We start from the raw sequence: 12,430 nt of genomic DNA, 5'->3' as shown, positions 1-12,430 counted from the left end.
TTTGCGGCATCTGTAAAAATATTTAGAAGATGCAAAAATTAGATGCCTCTTGTACAATATATTACATATGCATATACTATCAATGGAAAACCGTCTAACAATAAGTGTTGTCAATGCAAGATTATTCCGTATTTTACATTACGCGGCTGTATGCGGAAATTTTGCGTTGTGTAAGTAGTGCAGTGTGAGCGTCGTTGCAAATGTCAATTATATGTAATTATACATGTCTCTTGACACACACACACACACACACGCGCGCGACGCGTGTGTGTATGTATGTATGTATATGTATATCAAAAGACACGGTTGTGTTTCGCGTCAAATCACGCGCAACGCACAAAAGTGCGATCATATGTTCACACGCGACATCGCGAGCTGAAAAAAGCCGAGATTATCCGATATGAATGACGACAGGCTCGATCGATTGTTTATATTCAAATTATTATTTAATACTTATTTTTATTCTACGTGCTCTATTATATGTACATATATGCAAAGTCAAATTAATGATCTAAAAACGATAATAAAATGATTCAAGAAAAGAAGATATATTTATAATATGATACATTTATTTCATATATTTCACAAGAAGGCATATTATTTTAGACTTCTTGTTTACTCTTATTGAAACATAGAAAATTTTTAGCTAAACATAGCGTCTCAGTAATGGGGAACCTTGTGGAGCTAGGCACATACCTGAATTAAAAAACAGCTGATAACAGAGTGTAAAGAACTGTTGTGATTCTTATACTGTTTGACAGTGAATATAACCTTTTATACTCAGTGAGTTTAAATATTAAATAAAAGTGTTATATAATAAAAGAATTACGTAATACTATATTATTATATTATTATAATAATATATTATTATATAAAAAAATTAATACAATTTTAAATAATTTAAAATTAATTAAAATATCTGTGTGTATATATAGTGAGTGTTTATATGATCTGTGTTCACACACAATCATATATTTCTTACTAATAATAAAACGTTGCTTGTTGTATTATTACTGTTTCTGTAATCTGTGAAACATGGGAAAGAAGTACAGCAGCAAGCAATTGCCTCTTACTCGCAGAAGATTTTCAATGAAAGGTGGATGGATAAAAAGGTTTGTTCTATTCTTTATCATTCTTTTACATTGCATGATCTTATTCCTAACATTGATTATAAAGTGATATAATAGTATTAATAATTTGATATGTACATGTAGCATTTTGTCATGATATACGTCAAATAATAAATATTGTGTTAAAGTTAACACTTTCTTATTTTATGTTATTGCACGCAGAATAATAAAAAAAAATTGAAAAAATGTTAGTTTTAAAATATGTTGAAGAATGAAGCACATTTAAAGATAAGAAATCTACCAACTTGATAATGTTTTTACATCAGCTATAAGATCATGCAGTGCATAATAAGTTGTTTATATTTTAAAAATTTAATATAAAATAATGTAACATTATAGTAATAGTGACATATGAGCCACGTTTTTCAAAATGGTATGTTTCTTTACAAAATGACATGAAGGTAAGGAAACATAAATATTCTCCTGTTATTATTTTATTAAAAAATCATTACACAATCTTTATGAAGTACTCAATGAAAAGAAAACGGCAATTAAATGAAATTGCCGTTTTTTTGAAAAGTGATTACTGCATTTATCAACAAACAATTTTTTTACTAAGAAACTAACAATAATATAATAAAATTAAAGTACAACTTTTTCAATAATATAAAATACATTTCTTACCATGTGTACATGTTTTAAAACAATAAATGTGCAAAACATTGAATCTCTTGTAACAACATATGTACTGATACTATTTTTAAAAAATGGCTTATATGTACAACTTATATTTTCAGGATGTATATTTTGCGTTGCTATTACAAGCTAAACATACCAAAAAAAACTGTAAGAGTACGTTTTTCATATTCTTATGTATTATCTACCATTATAATTAACACCGTTTTGAATTTGAATTAGACATCGTCAATTTTTATAAGAATTGCAATTTGTAATACATTTTTTTGCAAATAATATTTTCTGAAATAACAAGTCTTATAATAGCAATGCAATATAATAATTTAATAATGTAAAACAAGCAGCCTAGCTGGATTGTAGTGCTATAAATGTATGAATAAAAAAATTAGTTTATAGTTAACTCTCCACTAATATTTTGGCAATATTTTTTTTGTGCATAACTTGATAATTACTCAAACTGTTCTTCAAAAGTAACCCTTTTTAAATGGGAAGAAATTTCTTTCCACAACACATCATTTGTAAGTGTACTTCAAGATATTTTATAAATAAACACATTTTTTTTAAAAACATAAAGAACGATTCTGATAATTTTAACATTGGAACCATCACAAACTAATTGAGAGATATTTTTATTCACGAACAAATTATTGCATTGTTAGATTTGTGTTACAATAAATAAAGAATTTGTGTTGTATTTTTAATATTGATGCATTTAATTTCATTCTTTTCATTATTGAGTATCAAGTAATACAAAGGGCTGAAGAGAGCCAAGAATATAATCAAAATATCAGTGGAAAGAAAAATTAATTAATATTTTTACATTTATAAATTCGGAGCACTACAATGTAACTTTCACTTTATTAGCTTTGTATTTTTGAATTATTATTCTAATTATAGAAGAGTCAAAAATCAAAATAGTGTTAAAGTTATTCAATGCAATACAATTTCTTTTCTTATTTCTTATTTTTTTAATATGTAAAAGATTTAAAAAGTTTTTTTAGATATATTTCATTAAGAAGCAATATAAATAATACAATAAAAGAAATGAAATATGAGAGATTAAAGCAATCCTTTGTTTATTTGTATTAGATATTAGAGTATAATATATTAATAGTATTAGAATGGCATTGTAGCATTAGAAAAGCCAGAGACGGTCTATCGTGGGCTGGCATTGTAGCATTAGAAAAGCCAGAGGCGGTCTGTCGTGGGCTGGCAATTTTCAAGAAAATAAGCCAGAGGCGAACTATCGTGGGCTGGCAATTTTCAAGAAAATAAGGCAGAGGCGGAATATCGTGGGCTGGCAATTTTCAAGAAAATAAGGCAGAGGCGGAATATCGTGGGCTGGCAATTTTCAAGAAAATAAGTCAGAGGCGAACTATCGTGAACTATCAAGTGAAAACAATACTTTAACAACGTTTTACAGATTGTGTGCCTATCCACGAAAGTATATGTATAGATAGTTTATTATACGTAAGAAGCTAATAAGCAAAGGATTGTTATATTTATCTCATGCAGTAAAACAAATAGAGTTAATAAATTATATATAAGATATACAAATAATTAATAGTTAGATGTAATAAATAAGAAGAAAGAAATTGTAACATTTTGTACACATTTTTGTATTTCTTTATTACAGTAGTGAATATTTCAAAGTTATTAATGTTATAAATATTTAAAAATGTAATTAATATTGATATAATGAATTAAATTAAAACTTATATCTTTTTTTACAGGCGTTTGTTGCAGAGGATGCAGGAGCAAACATCACTATTAGTGAATCAGGTAACGAAAAGTAAAAGTAATGATATTGATAACGAATCGTCATGTCGACAATATGACATGAAAAATTCACAAATCAATACCAAAGTAAAGCAGTGTCTCGAACAGCAAAAAGATATGTACAAAGAGGCAATTACAAATGGTATTGATAATGAATCGTCATGTAGACTGCATGATATGCATTCAGATAAAGATTCAGAAATCAGTACCAATGTAATGCAATGCCTCAAACAGCTGCAAAAAGCTATGTACAATGAAATAATTACAAATGGTATTGATCAGGAATCTTCATGTCGACAGCACGAAATGAAAGATTCAGAAATCAGTACCAATGTTATGCAGTGCCTCGAACAGTTGCAAAAAGCTATATATGAAGAGGTAATTGCTAATGGTATTGATAACGAATCTTCATGTAGACTGCACGATATGAAAGATTCAGAAATCAGTACCACTGTAATGCAATGCCTGGAACAACAGCAAAAAGCTATGTGCAATGAAAATGAATTATGTGAAGATAATGATAGTTTTATTATCGAAACCATTGACAAGGACCTTTTAGATACAGATAGTATCCAAGAAAGTTTGCCCGAAGGTCGTTGCATCGTCGATATTTCTTTCATGTGGAATGAGATACACAGAACGTTTGATAATCATCACCGAGGAGTACAGTGCCTATTTAAAGATTGGAAAATCATAAATTCTCGTCGCCGTGGATTATTGACACAGTTGTTCTTCAAATGCCAAATGTGCAAATATGAAGACAATATCTGGTCAGAACCCACTGAACTCAAAACCTTGGACATTAATACAGCTGCTGTAGCAGGAACTGTTACAACGGGAATTGGTTATGCCCAGTTCGAAGAATTGTATGCAGCCATGAATGTTGCTTGTATGTCCGAGCCAACTTATATCAAATATAGAGAAAATTAAGTTGATGATTTTCAAAAAACAGCCATGGAAAATATGAAAATGGCTGGCGAAGTTGAAAAGCAACTTGCTGTTGAAAGAAACGATGTTATAAACGGTATTCCGTACATCACTGTTGTAGCAGATGGTAGCTGGATGAAGAGATCGTACGGCACTGCTTATAACTCTCTTTCAGGTATTGGAGCCATAATTGGTTACCATACCAAAAAAGTTCTCTTTGTTGGTATTCGCAATAAATTTTGCGCAATATGTGATATGGCAGAACGAAAAGGTGTCAAACCGAAAGTTCACAAATGCTATAAAAACTTTGATCGCAACGCAAGCTCCACAAGGATGGAAAGTGATGCTATCGTAGAAGGTTTTAAATGCAGCTTCGAAATGCATGGTTTGATCTACAAAACAGTTATCGCCGATGGTGACAGTAGTGTATATCAGACCATTCGTGATAATAATCCATACAGTGAACAGATGGTAACTGTAAAAAAAAATAGAATGCAGCAATCATTTGCTTCGAAATTTGTGCAAAAAGCTGAAAAGTGTGGCAGAGATGACTCAGTTAAAAACACAAAAACAACGTGGCTTTGTACAGTTGCGAAATATTGTAAAAAATAACATTTTGAATATTCGAAAAGAGGTAGAAAAGATAGCCGAGCTACGAAGAAAAGAGCAAGAAACACCTCAACATTATAAGGCTGTAGAATTACAACAAGATATATTGAATATTCCTAGCCATATTTTTGGCGAACATAAGCGATGTGAAACACACGGTCATATATGCGAAGAGAACGAAAATAAAACAACAAAAAATTATGTACCATATCTGAAAGCACACGGTCTGTATCACGGAATAGAAAAAGCTTTCTCATATCTAAGCTGTTATTCCGACAGCTTGTTACTGAATTTTACCAATAATCCTGCAGAATCGTTTATCTTAATAATCTGCAAAGAAATTGGTGGAAAACGCATTCATTTTGGTAAGCGAGGCTCTTATAATGCTAGAGTTGCGGGAGCAATAGTGCAATACAATACGCAACAAGTCCTAACGCAATTGCATCAAAGTATGAGCAAGATTGTTGCATCTATTGTCGAGAATCTTGAAAAGCAACGACAAATTAAAGTTGCAAAAACTAGAGAATCTCGAGAGGCACAGGGAAGACAAAAGAAATGCAAAGGAGAGTCAGGAACAGATCGTCATTACGGTCCGCAGTCGCAAAAACCGGATCTTCCGTCCCACGTATATGAACAACTTCGACAAAACCACTTAGAAAAGTTATTAGAAAATGCGAAAAACTGGCAGAATATCGAAATAGATACAAGAAACCAAAGTGAATCCGAATTATGGTTTTCATTGAGACGAGAAATGTTGACGGCATCTAATTTTGGAACTATATGTCGCATGAGACCGACAACGTCTTGCGCAGCAACGGTAAAAGCTATTTTATATCCTCCATTTATTGATAACGCAGCCATAAAATATGGTCGCGAAAATGAAGAAGTAGCAAAGAAAGAATTGGTTTTGAAATTAAACAAAGAAGTGAAATCTTGTGGATTATTCATCGATACTGATAATCCATGCTTGGGTGCTTCTCCAGACGGACTTATTGATGAAGATGGTCTAGTAGAAATCAAATGTCCTCTATCTGCTGAAAATTTAGCAGCTGAAAAAGCCATAGAGACATTGCCTTCCTTAAAAGGCATCTTTGATAAAAAAGATCAGAACAAAATGAATCAGAATCACCGATATTATTATCAAATTCAAGGTCAGTTAAATATAACACGGCGAGAATATTGTATCTTTGCTATTTGGACTCCAAAAAGCATGAAAATATTGCGCATTGATGCAGATAAAATGTTTTGGACAAATCAAATGCTGCTTTTCTTGACACGCTTCTATAACGAATGTATGCTTCCAGAAATCTTGGACAGTCGTCATAATAGACATATGCCTATCAGAAATCCAAACTATATTATAGAAGCTAAAAAAGAAGCAGCGAAAAAAATACTCTGTCAAACAAGTAGACGAAGAGTAACGGAAAATGAAAATGATATAGAAGAAAGCAAACGATTCAAACTGAACGTTTCACCAATGGAAGCAGCAAAAACCGATGCAACTGTTCTTGTTCTGCAAGATGAGCAGGAGCAAAATGATGACTGTATGATCGTAAGTTACTCACAGAAACGATATATAAGTGAGGATGATATGGTAAGACATAAAAAACTATTGGATGAAACCTTTATTCCTATCACTTTGATAAAGAAGAATGTCTTGCCTGTAAAAAGTCAACTAAATAGTGAATCGTTGGATCAATTTTTGCGAATTATAAAAAATACGTCTTCTTTCGAAACACAAAGTGTACTGTATTTACAATACCCTCACATAATTGAAGCTAGTCATAGTGACAAAAGCTTACAAATAATTGGAGGGAATTGTAGTAATCATTGGAGATGTATTTTCTTTGACGACACTAAACTTCGGGTGTACGATAGTCTACCTGGCTGTACATACAATAAATTGGTAGCTGAAGAAAAAAATTATATACATCTTCGTTATCCTACAGTAAGTTCAAGTAACATAATTTTTGAAAAGGTTCAAAGACAACCTGATGGAATGAGTTGTGGACTTTATGCTGCAGTTTTGCTACAACTATAGCTTTAGGAGGCAATCCTTGTGAAGTAAAATATTCCAAGGATGTAAAATGCATGAGAGAGCATTTTTATAAAATTATAAAAAACAATAAGCTGTTGCCTTTTCCAACATTATAAAATAATTACACACACACATATGTAATATATATATATATATATGTATATAGATATATAATAAAGTTATATATATCTATGTATATAATATTCAATAAACTGTTACTTACTGCATTGTAACTTATAGAAAATTACAATTCAAAAAATATATGTATCATATACACACATATGTTTCTATTTATTTTTCTTATATACTATGCATGCACATATATACATAAATAATGAAATATTATTTTTTTTTGAAAGATGTATAAAAAGTATATTTCATAATGTGAGCAGTGCTGAAATTGTGTTCAAACTGTGCAATAAAGACAGACACACTTTTTATTGCCATCGACACGCATTACATACGCTTAGATACACGTGCGAGACGACAGAGCAATAAAAATACGCAAAAGTGTCTGATTTCAATATATTGAACACAATGCTTTCTCTGAAATATACATTTAGATTCCAGTTGATAATGGCAAAACTAGAAATTATCGACATTATCGATATTTGTAGTTACTCGATAGAAATTATCGACATTATCGACATTCATAAATAAATGTTATCGACATTTTTAGTTCTATCTAGATGAGGGCACAAACCCGTCGGAGTTTGATCTCCGCTTTAGGATCCCCTTAAACCGTTTTCGCTAAACCCGCCAATAGTCTGAGCGACAAAAGAAATATCATTAAATGAAGTTTCTCTATTAATATCACGTAAAGCTGTGTCCGGTTCGAAAATTTTTAATTTTGATAAAAATTTGTCATTTATTGGTAATCTTTTACAAATTTCTTGGGCAGCAGTTATGTAAAATTGCAAACAGTTCTTTCGAACTATTGCAACTACGTTTGCGTGTCCCTCTGTTATCAACTCGTCAAGATATTTTTCACATTCATCTTCTAAATATAATAATAATAATAATAAATAATATTATAACGGGGGGGCGTTCCTCTTTCGAAGCACCGCCCGCGGCACCCAGACATTGTCCATTGTGCCGCCTCTCATAAACATACTCATGAGAGACCTGTTTTTCTCCAAAAGAGAATCAGATCCCTCACCGGCAGCTTCCTGATCTGCTCGGGCCCAAGTAGTGCTGAGCCCAGCATCTTGTGTCTCAACCCTGCCTGTGCAGGACAGTCGCTGAGCACATGAAGGCTTGTTTCCTCGTCGTCTCCACATGCCCTGCACTTGGATGTATCGCTACGCCCAAGCTTGTACATGTGGTAATTTAAGGTGCCATGACCCGTCAGTATGTGTACCGCTGTCCTGGCATCTCTCCTACTCAGAGCCCTTATGCTCCAAGCCAGTTCCCTATTAGGAGTATCTCCCATCAGAGCTCTAGCCTGTCTGCATTTGGACTCAAATTCCACTCTCTAGTGTCTTAGATGTTCTCTGCGGAGCCATTCTTTGATCCTCCCCCTTCCTAAACAAAAGGGGATTCCCAGAGCCGGCCCCGGTCCTACCATCGTTAATTCTGAACCCGCTTTTGCCAGCTGGTCCGCACATTCATTACCCTGGATGCCCGAGTGACCCGGCACCCAGGTAACGGTGACTTCTCTCTCTCTCGCCAGTTCGTTCAGAACGCACCTGTACTCCCGAACCAACCGCGACGTTATTGTCGGAGCCCCAGCGCCTTGATGGCTGCCTGGCTGTCCGTACAAATCCTGATGTGCCCCCCCGCCTCTACTCTACTTCGCACGGTCTGAGCACAGCTTAGGATAGCCACAATCTCCGCTTGAAATACCGTGGCATAACTGTCGAGAGAAATGCACTCCTTCCATCCCTCTCGACTGCCAAAGAAGCCGGCCCCGGAGCCCGTGTCCGTCTTGGAGCCGTCCGTACACCAGACATCTCCTCCATGCACTCGAGCCCCTAAGTTTCCACCTTCCTTTTCCCACTCCTCTGGCCTCGGTATATGCACTTTGAAGCGCCTATCAGAAGCCCGAATAATAGGTATTTTGTCATGTCGCATCTCGAATATCGGACCCAGCAGAACGTCTTCCGGCAGCCTCGTATGCCGGGCTCCCTTCTTCCATTTTAGTTCGCATCTCAGACAGTATGCCGCCATTGCTGCAGCAGCCACCACCACCTGATGAAATGGTTCGATGCCGAACATTACGCCCATCGCCGCCACTGGTGTCGTAACAATAGCACCCAAGGCCCCTCTCAAAATCAGAGCCCTGACATGCTCCAGCGCAACTTTGGCTGTTTTCTTTTGCACCTTAGTCCACCATACTACGGCTGCGTATGTGAGTTTGGGGCGAAGTATGGCTGTGTAGATCCAGTGTATCATACTCGGTTTCAAGCCCCAAGTCCGGCCAAAGGTCCTTCTACACATCCAAAAATACTGGCACAAGCTTTTGCACCGATTACGAAGGTGCTCCTCCCAAAGCAGTTTCTTATTCAGGATAACTCCCAAATATTTCACCGATTCGGTCGGAACTAACCTTACTTTTCCAAGAGTGGGTCCCACAATGGTGCCCACCTTGTATTTGCAAGTGAAGACAGTAAGACCGGTTTTCAGTGGATTCACCGCTAAACCTGTCCCCTGATACCACTCTTCTACAACTTCCAGTGCCCCCTGCATGAGCTCTAGAAGCGTCTCTAGAAAAGGGCCTCGCACAAGTATTGCAACGTCGTCCGCGTAGTCTTGTGCAGTGAAGCCTCTATCGTCCAGTGTCCTTAATAAACCGTCTGCTACCAGGCACCATAAAAGTGGGGAAAGTACTCCGCCCTGCAGGCAGCCTCTTCCCACCCACCCACAGACTTTTGCAGTTCCCAGCGAAGTCATCACACGCCTCCCTAGCATGCCCCGGATCCACTCGACGAGCTTCATCGGGACACCCCATCTGGCGGCTTCCTCACACACTACCTCGTGCGGTGTGTTGTTAAAGGCGCCCTCTATGTCCAAGAAAGCACCCACTGCGTAGCCCTTCCTTTCCAGCTGCTCCTCAATAAACGCTACCGTCTGATGTAGAGCAGTCTCGGTGGAATAGCCCGAACGATACGCGTGCTGATTTTTGTGGAGAGGGTGACTCCACAGAGTTGTCTCCCTCAGATACGCGTCCATCAGCTTCTCCAATGTCTTAAGGAGAAACGATGTTAGGCTAATTGGCCTGAAATCCTTTGCCTTGGTGTAGCTCGTTCTTCCCGCCTTCGGGATGAAAACTACCCTGGCCAGTTTCCATGCGCTGGGTGTGTAGCCCATTGCGATACAAGCCCTTAAGGTTTGGGTCAGTGGGCCCACAATCTGTTCCAATCTCTCTTGTAGAAGAGCCGGAAAGACACCATCCGGTCCCGCTGACTTGTAGGGCTTAAAGGTGTTAATTGCCCACTTGACCTTCTCGGGCATGACAATCTTGGCCGCCAATCGCCAGTCCGCTTGTCGGGCTCTTCTGAGTGAGCCCGACTCCTTATATGCAAATAGCTCTCCCGGCTCCCTATGGAAGCCCGGAAAGCTCACTTCCAGTAGATGCTCCAGACATTGCTCTTTAGTCACCACCGTCCCATCAGGGAGTGCGATGGCTTCCAGAATCGCATCCGGGTTCCTAGCGAGGATCCTGTAGATTCTTGCCGTTTCAGGCATTCCCTCTACTTCCTCGCAAAACTTCCTCCAGCTTTCCAGTTTCGCCCTAACCTCAGAGTCTCTATATTTCTTCTGTGCCCTCCTAGAGAGCTCCCAGTCGGATTGGCGGCCCGTGTTCCTGGCTCTGTTTCAGGCCCTACAAGCCGCCACTCTGAAACCCTGCAGTCCAGGGGTCCACCAAAAAGTTCCTCTACTATTTGTAACCGCCCTTCCAGGGCAGTTACTTTCGTAGCAGTTTACCAAAGACCTCTGCAAGTAGTCCACACAGGTCTCCAGTTTGTCCTCTGTCCCGTGCCTCTTAGGGAAGCCTTTGAGACTGTTGGTCAGGTCTTCCCTATAGGAGTCCCACTTGGTTTTCCTCGGGTTCCTGAATTCGACCTCCTTCCCCCTAGCCTTAGCTATCCTGAAGGTGATCTGCCTATGGTCAGAGAGCGAGGGCTCCGTCGAGACCCTCCACTCTACTACCTCCTGTATCAACTGCCTGGAACAGACAGTGATGTCGAGCACTTCTCTTCTCGCTATAGTGCAGAAGGTGGGCTCGTCTCCTGTGTTGAGGATCTCCAGATCCGTAGATGCTAGAAACTCCAACACTTTTCTCCTTCTTTCGTTGGTGTCCGAGCTTCCCCACACGGTGTGATGCGCGTTAGCGTCACATCCCATGATCAGGGGAAGCCGTTTCTCCTGGCAGTATTCTGCCAGTTTTATCACCGGTGCAGGCAGCACCGCCTCCCCCTCGTCATGAGAGAAGTAGGCCGAGCAAATAACCATTTTTTTCCTGTCACCGGAGTCATCAGTGAAATTCACTTCTACAGCCGCAACGTCCCTGGAACACAGGTGAGGTATCAGCTGGGCTTCCATACCCTTGACGGTCACGCAGGCCCTGGGCCGGTCCACTGATGGGGCCCTAAAGAGCCTACCGCAGGCCGCCAAACCCCTGATGCAACCTCGGATTACCCAGGGTTCTTGCATCAGTGATATGCATGTTTGTCTCCCAGCTTGTTGCCTGGCCAAAACAGCCGAGGCCCCTTTGCTGTGATGCAGATTAATCTGGGTGAAGGCCACCCCTCTCGATCCCGCCATTTAGCTACGAGACCGTTTTAGGGGGTTCCTCCTTACTTCCCTTTATCCCCCCCCCCCTTTGGGCTCCACTTACCCGAAAGGCAACCCTGTCGAGCCCAAAGAATGGTCTGAAGTCCAGTGTCTTCAATTTGAGGACACTGGACCCCGGGACACCGAGGACTAGGTTTCCACCTTCCCTGGTGGCCCCTACCCCCTCCGCGAACACTTTCCAGCTCCCGGTGACGAGACCTGGATTCTGCTTCTCCAGCCGCTTCAGGACCGTGGCCGCGCCCTCGGGAGGTCCCGGGACCCAAACCGCCCTGTGCTGCTTTTGAAGCGCGTCCAAGCCCATCACCTTGAGCCTGGCGCCCTCGGAATGATGCCGCCGATCCGCCCCACGAGCCAACCCAGTGCCGCCTCATCGGCGCATCTTACCACCGCCGCACCACTCCTTAGAGAGGTGCCGTGGAATCTGCTCACCGGACCCTCCTGGATCCCGTCGATCTCCTTCGAGACCGCACCCCTCAACAGAGTCAACTGCGCAGCAGTGATCTCTGTCTCGGGG

At 39.1% G+C, this 12,430-nt stretch overlaps 1 protein-coding gene across 1 annotated transcript; it reads right to left on the bottom strand.

The window, feature by feature from the left end:
* Positions 1 to 10,935: 10,935 nt before the first annotated feature.
* Positions 10,936 to 12,217, bottom strand: LOC136997873 (uncharacterized). Its single transcript, XM_067349271.1, has 2 exons — positions 11,960 to 12,217; positions 10,936 to 11,853 (listed from the first exon to the last, which is right to left on the bottom strand). The coding sequence occupies exons 1-2, from the start codon at positions 12,215 to 12,217 to the stop codon at positions 10,936 to 10,938; spliced, it is 1,176 nt and encodes a 391-aa protein (XP_067205372.1).
* Between the last annotated feature and the right edge of the window lie 213 nt (positions 12,218 to 12,430).

This window comes from Linepithema humile, chromosome 2, assembly GCF_040581485.1.
Source record: "Linepithema humile isolate Giens D197 chromosome 2, Lhum_UNIL_v1.0, whole genome shotgun sequence".
Lineage (NCBI taxonomy): Eukaryota > Metazoa > Arthropoda > Insecta > Hymenoptera > Formicidae > Linepithema > Linepithema humile.
The sequence above is the reverse complement of the archived record's forward strand: the minus strand, read 5'-3'. Positions and strand labels throughout refer to the sequence as shown.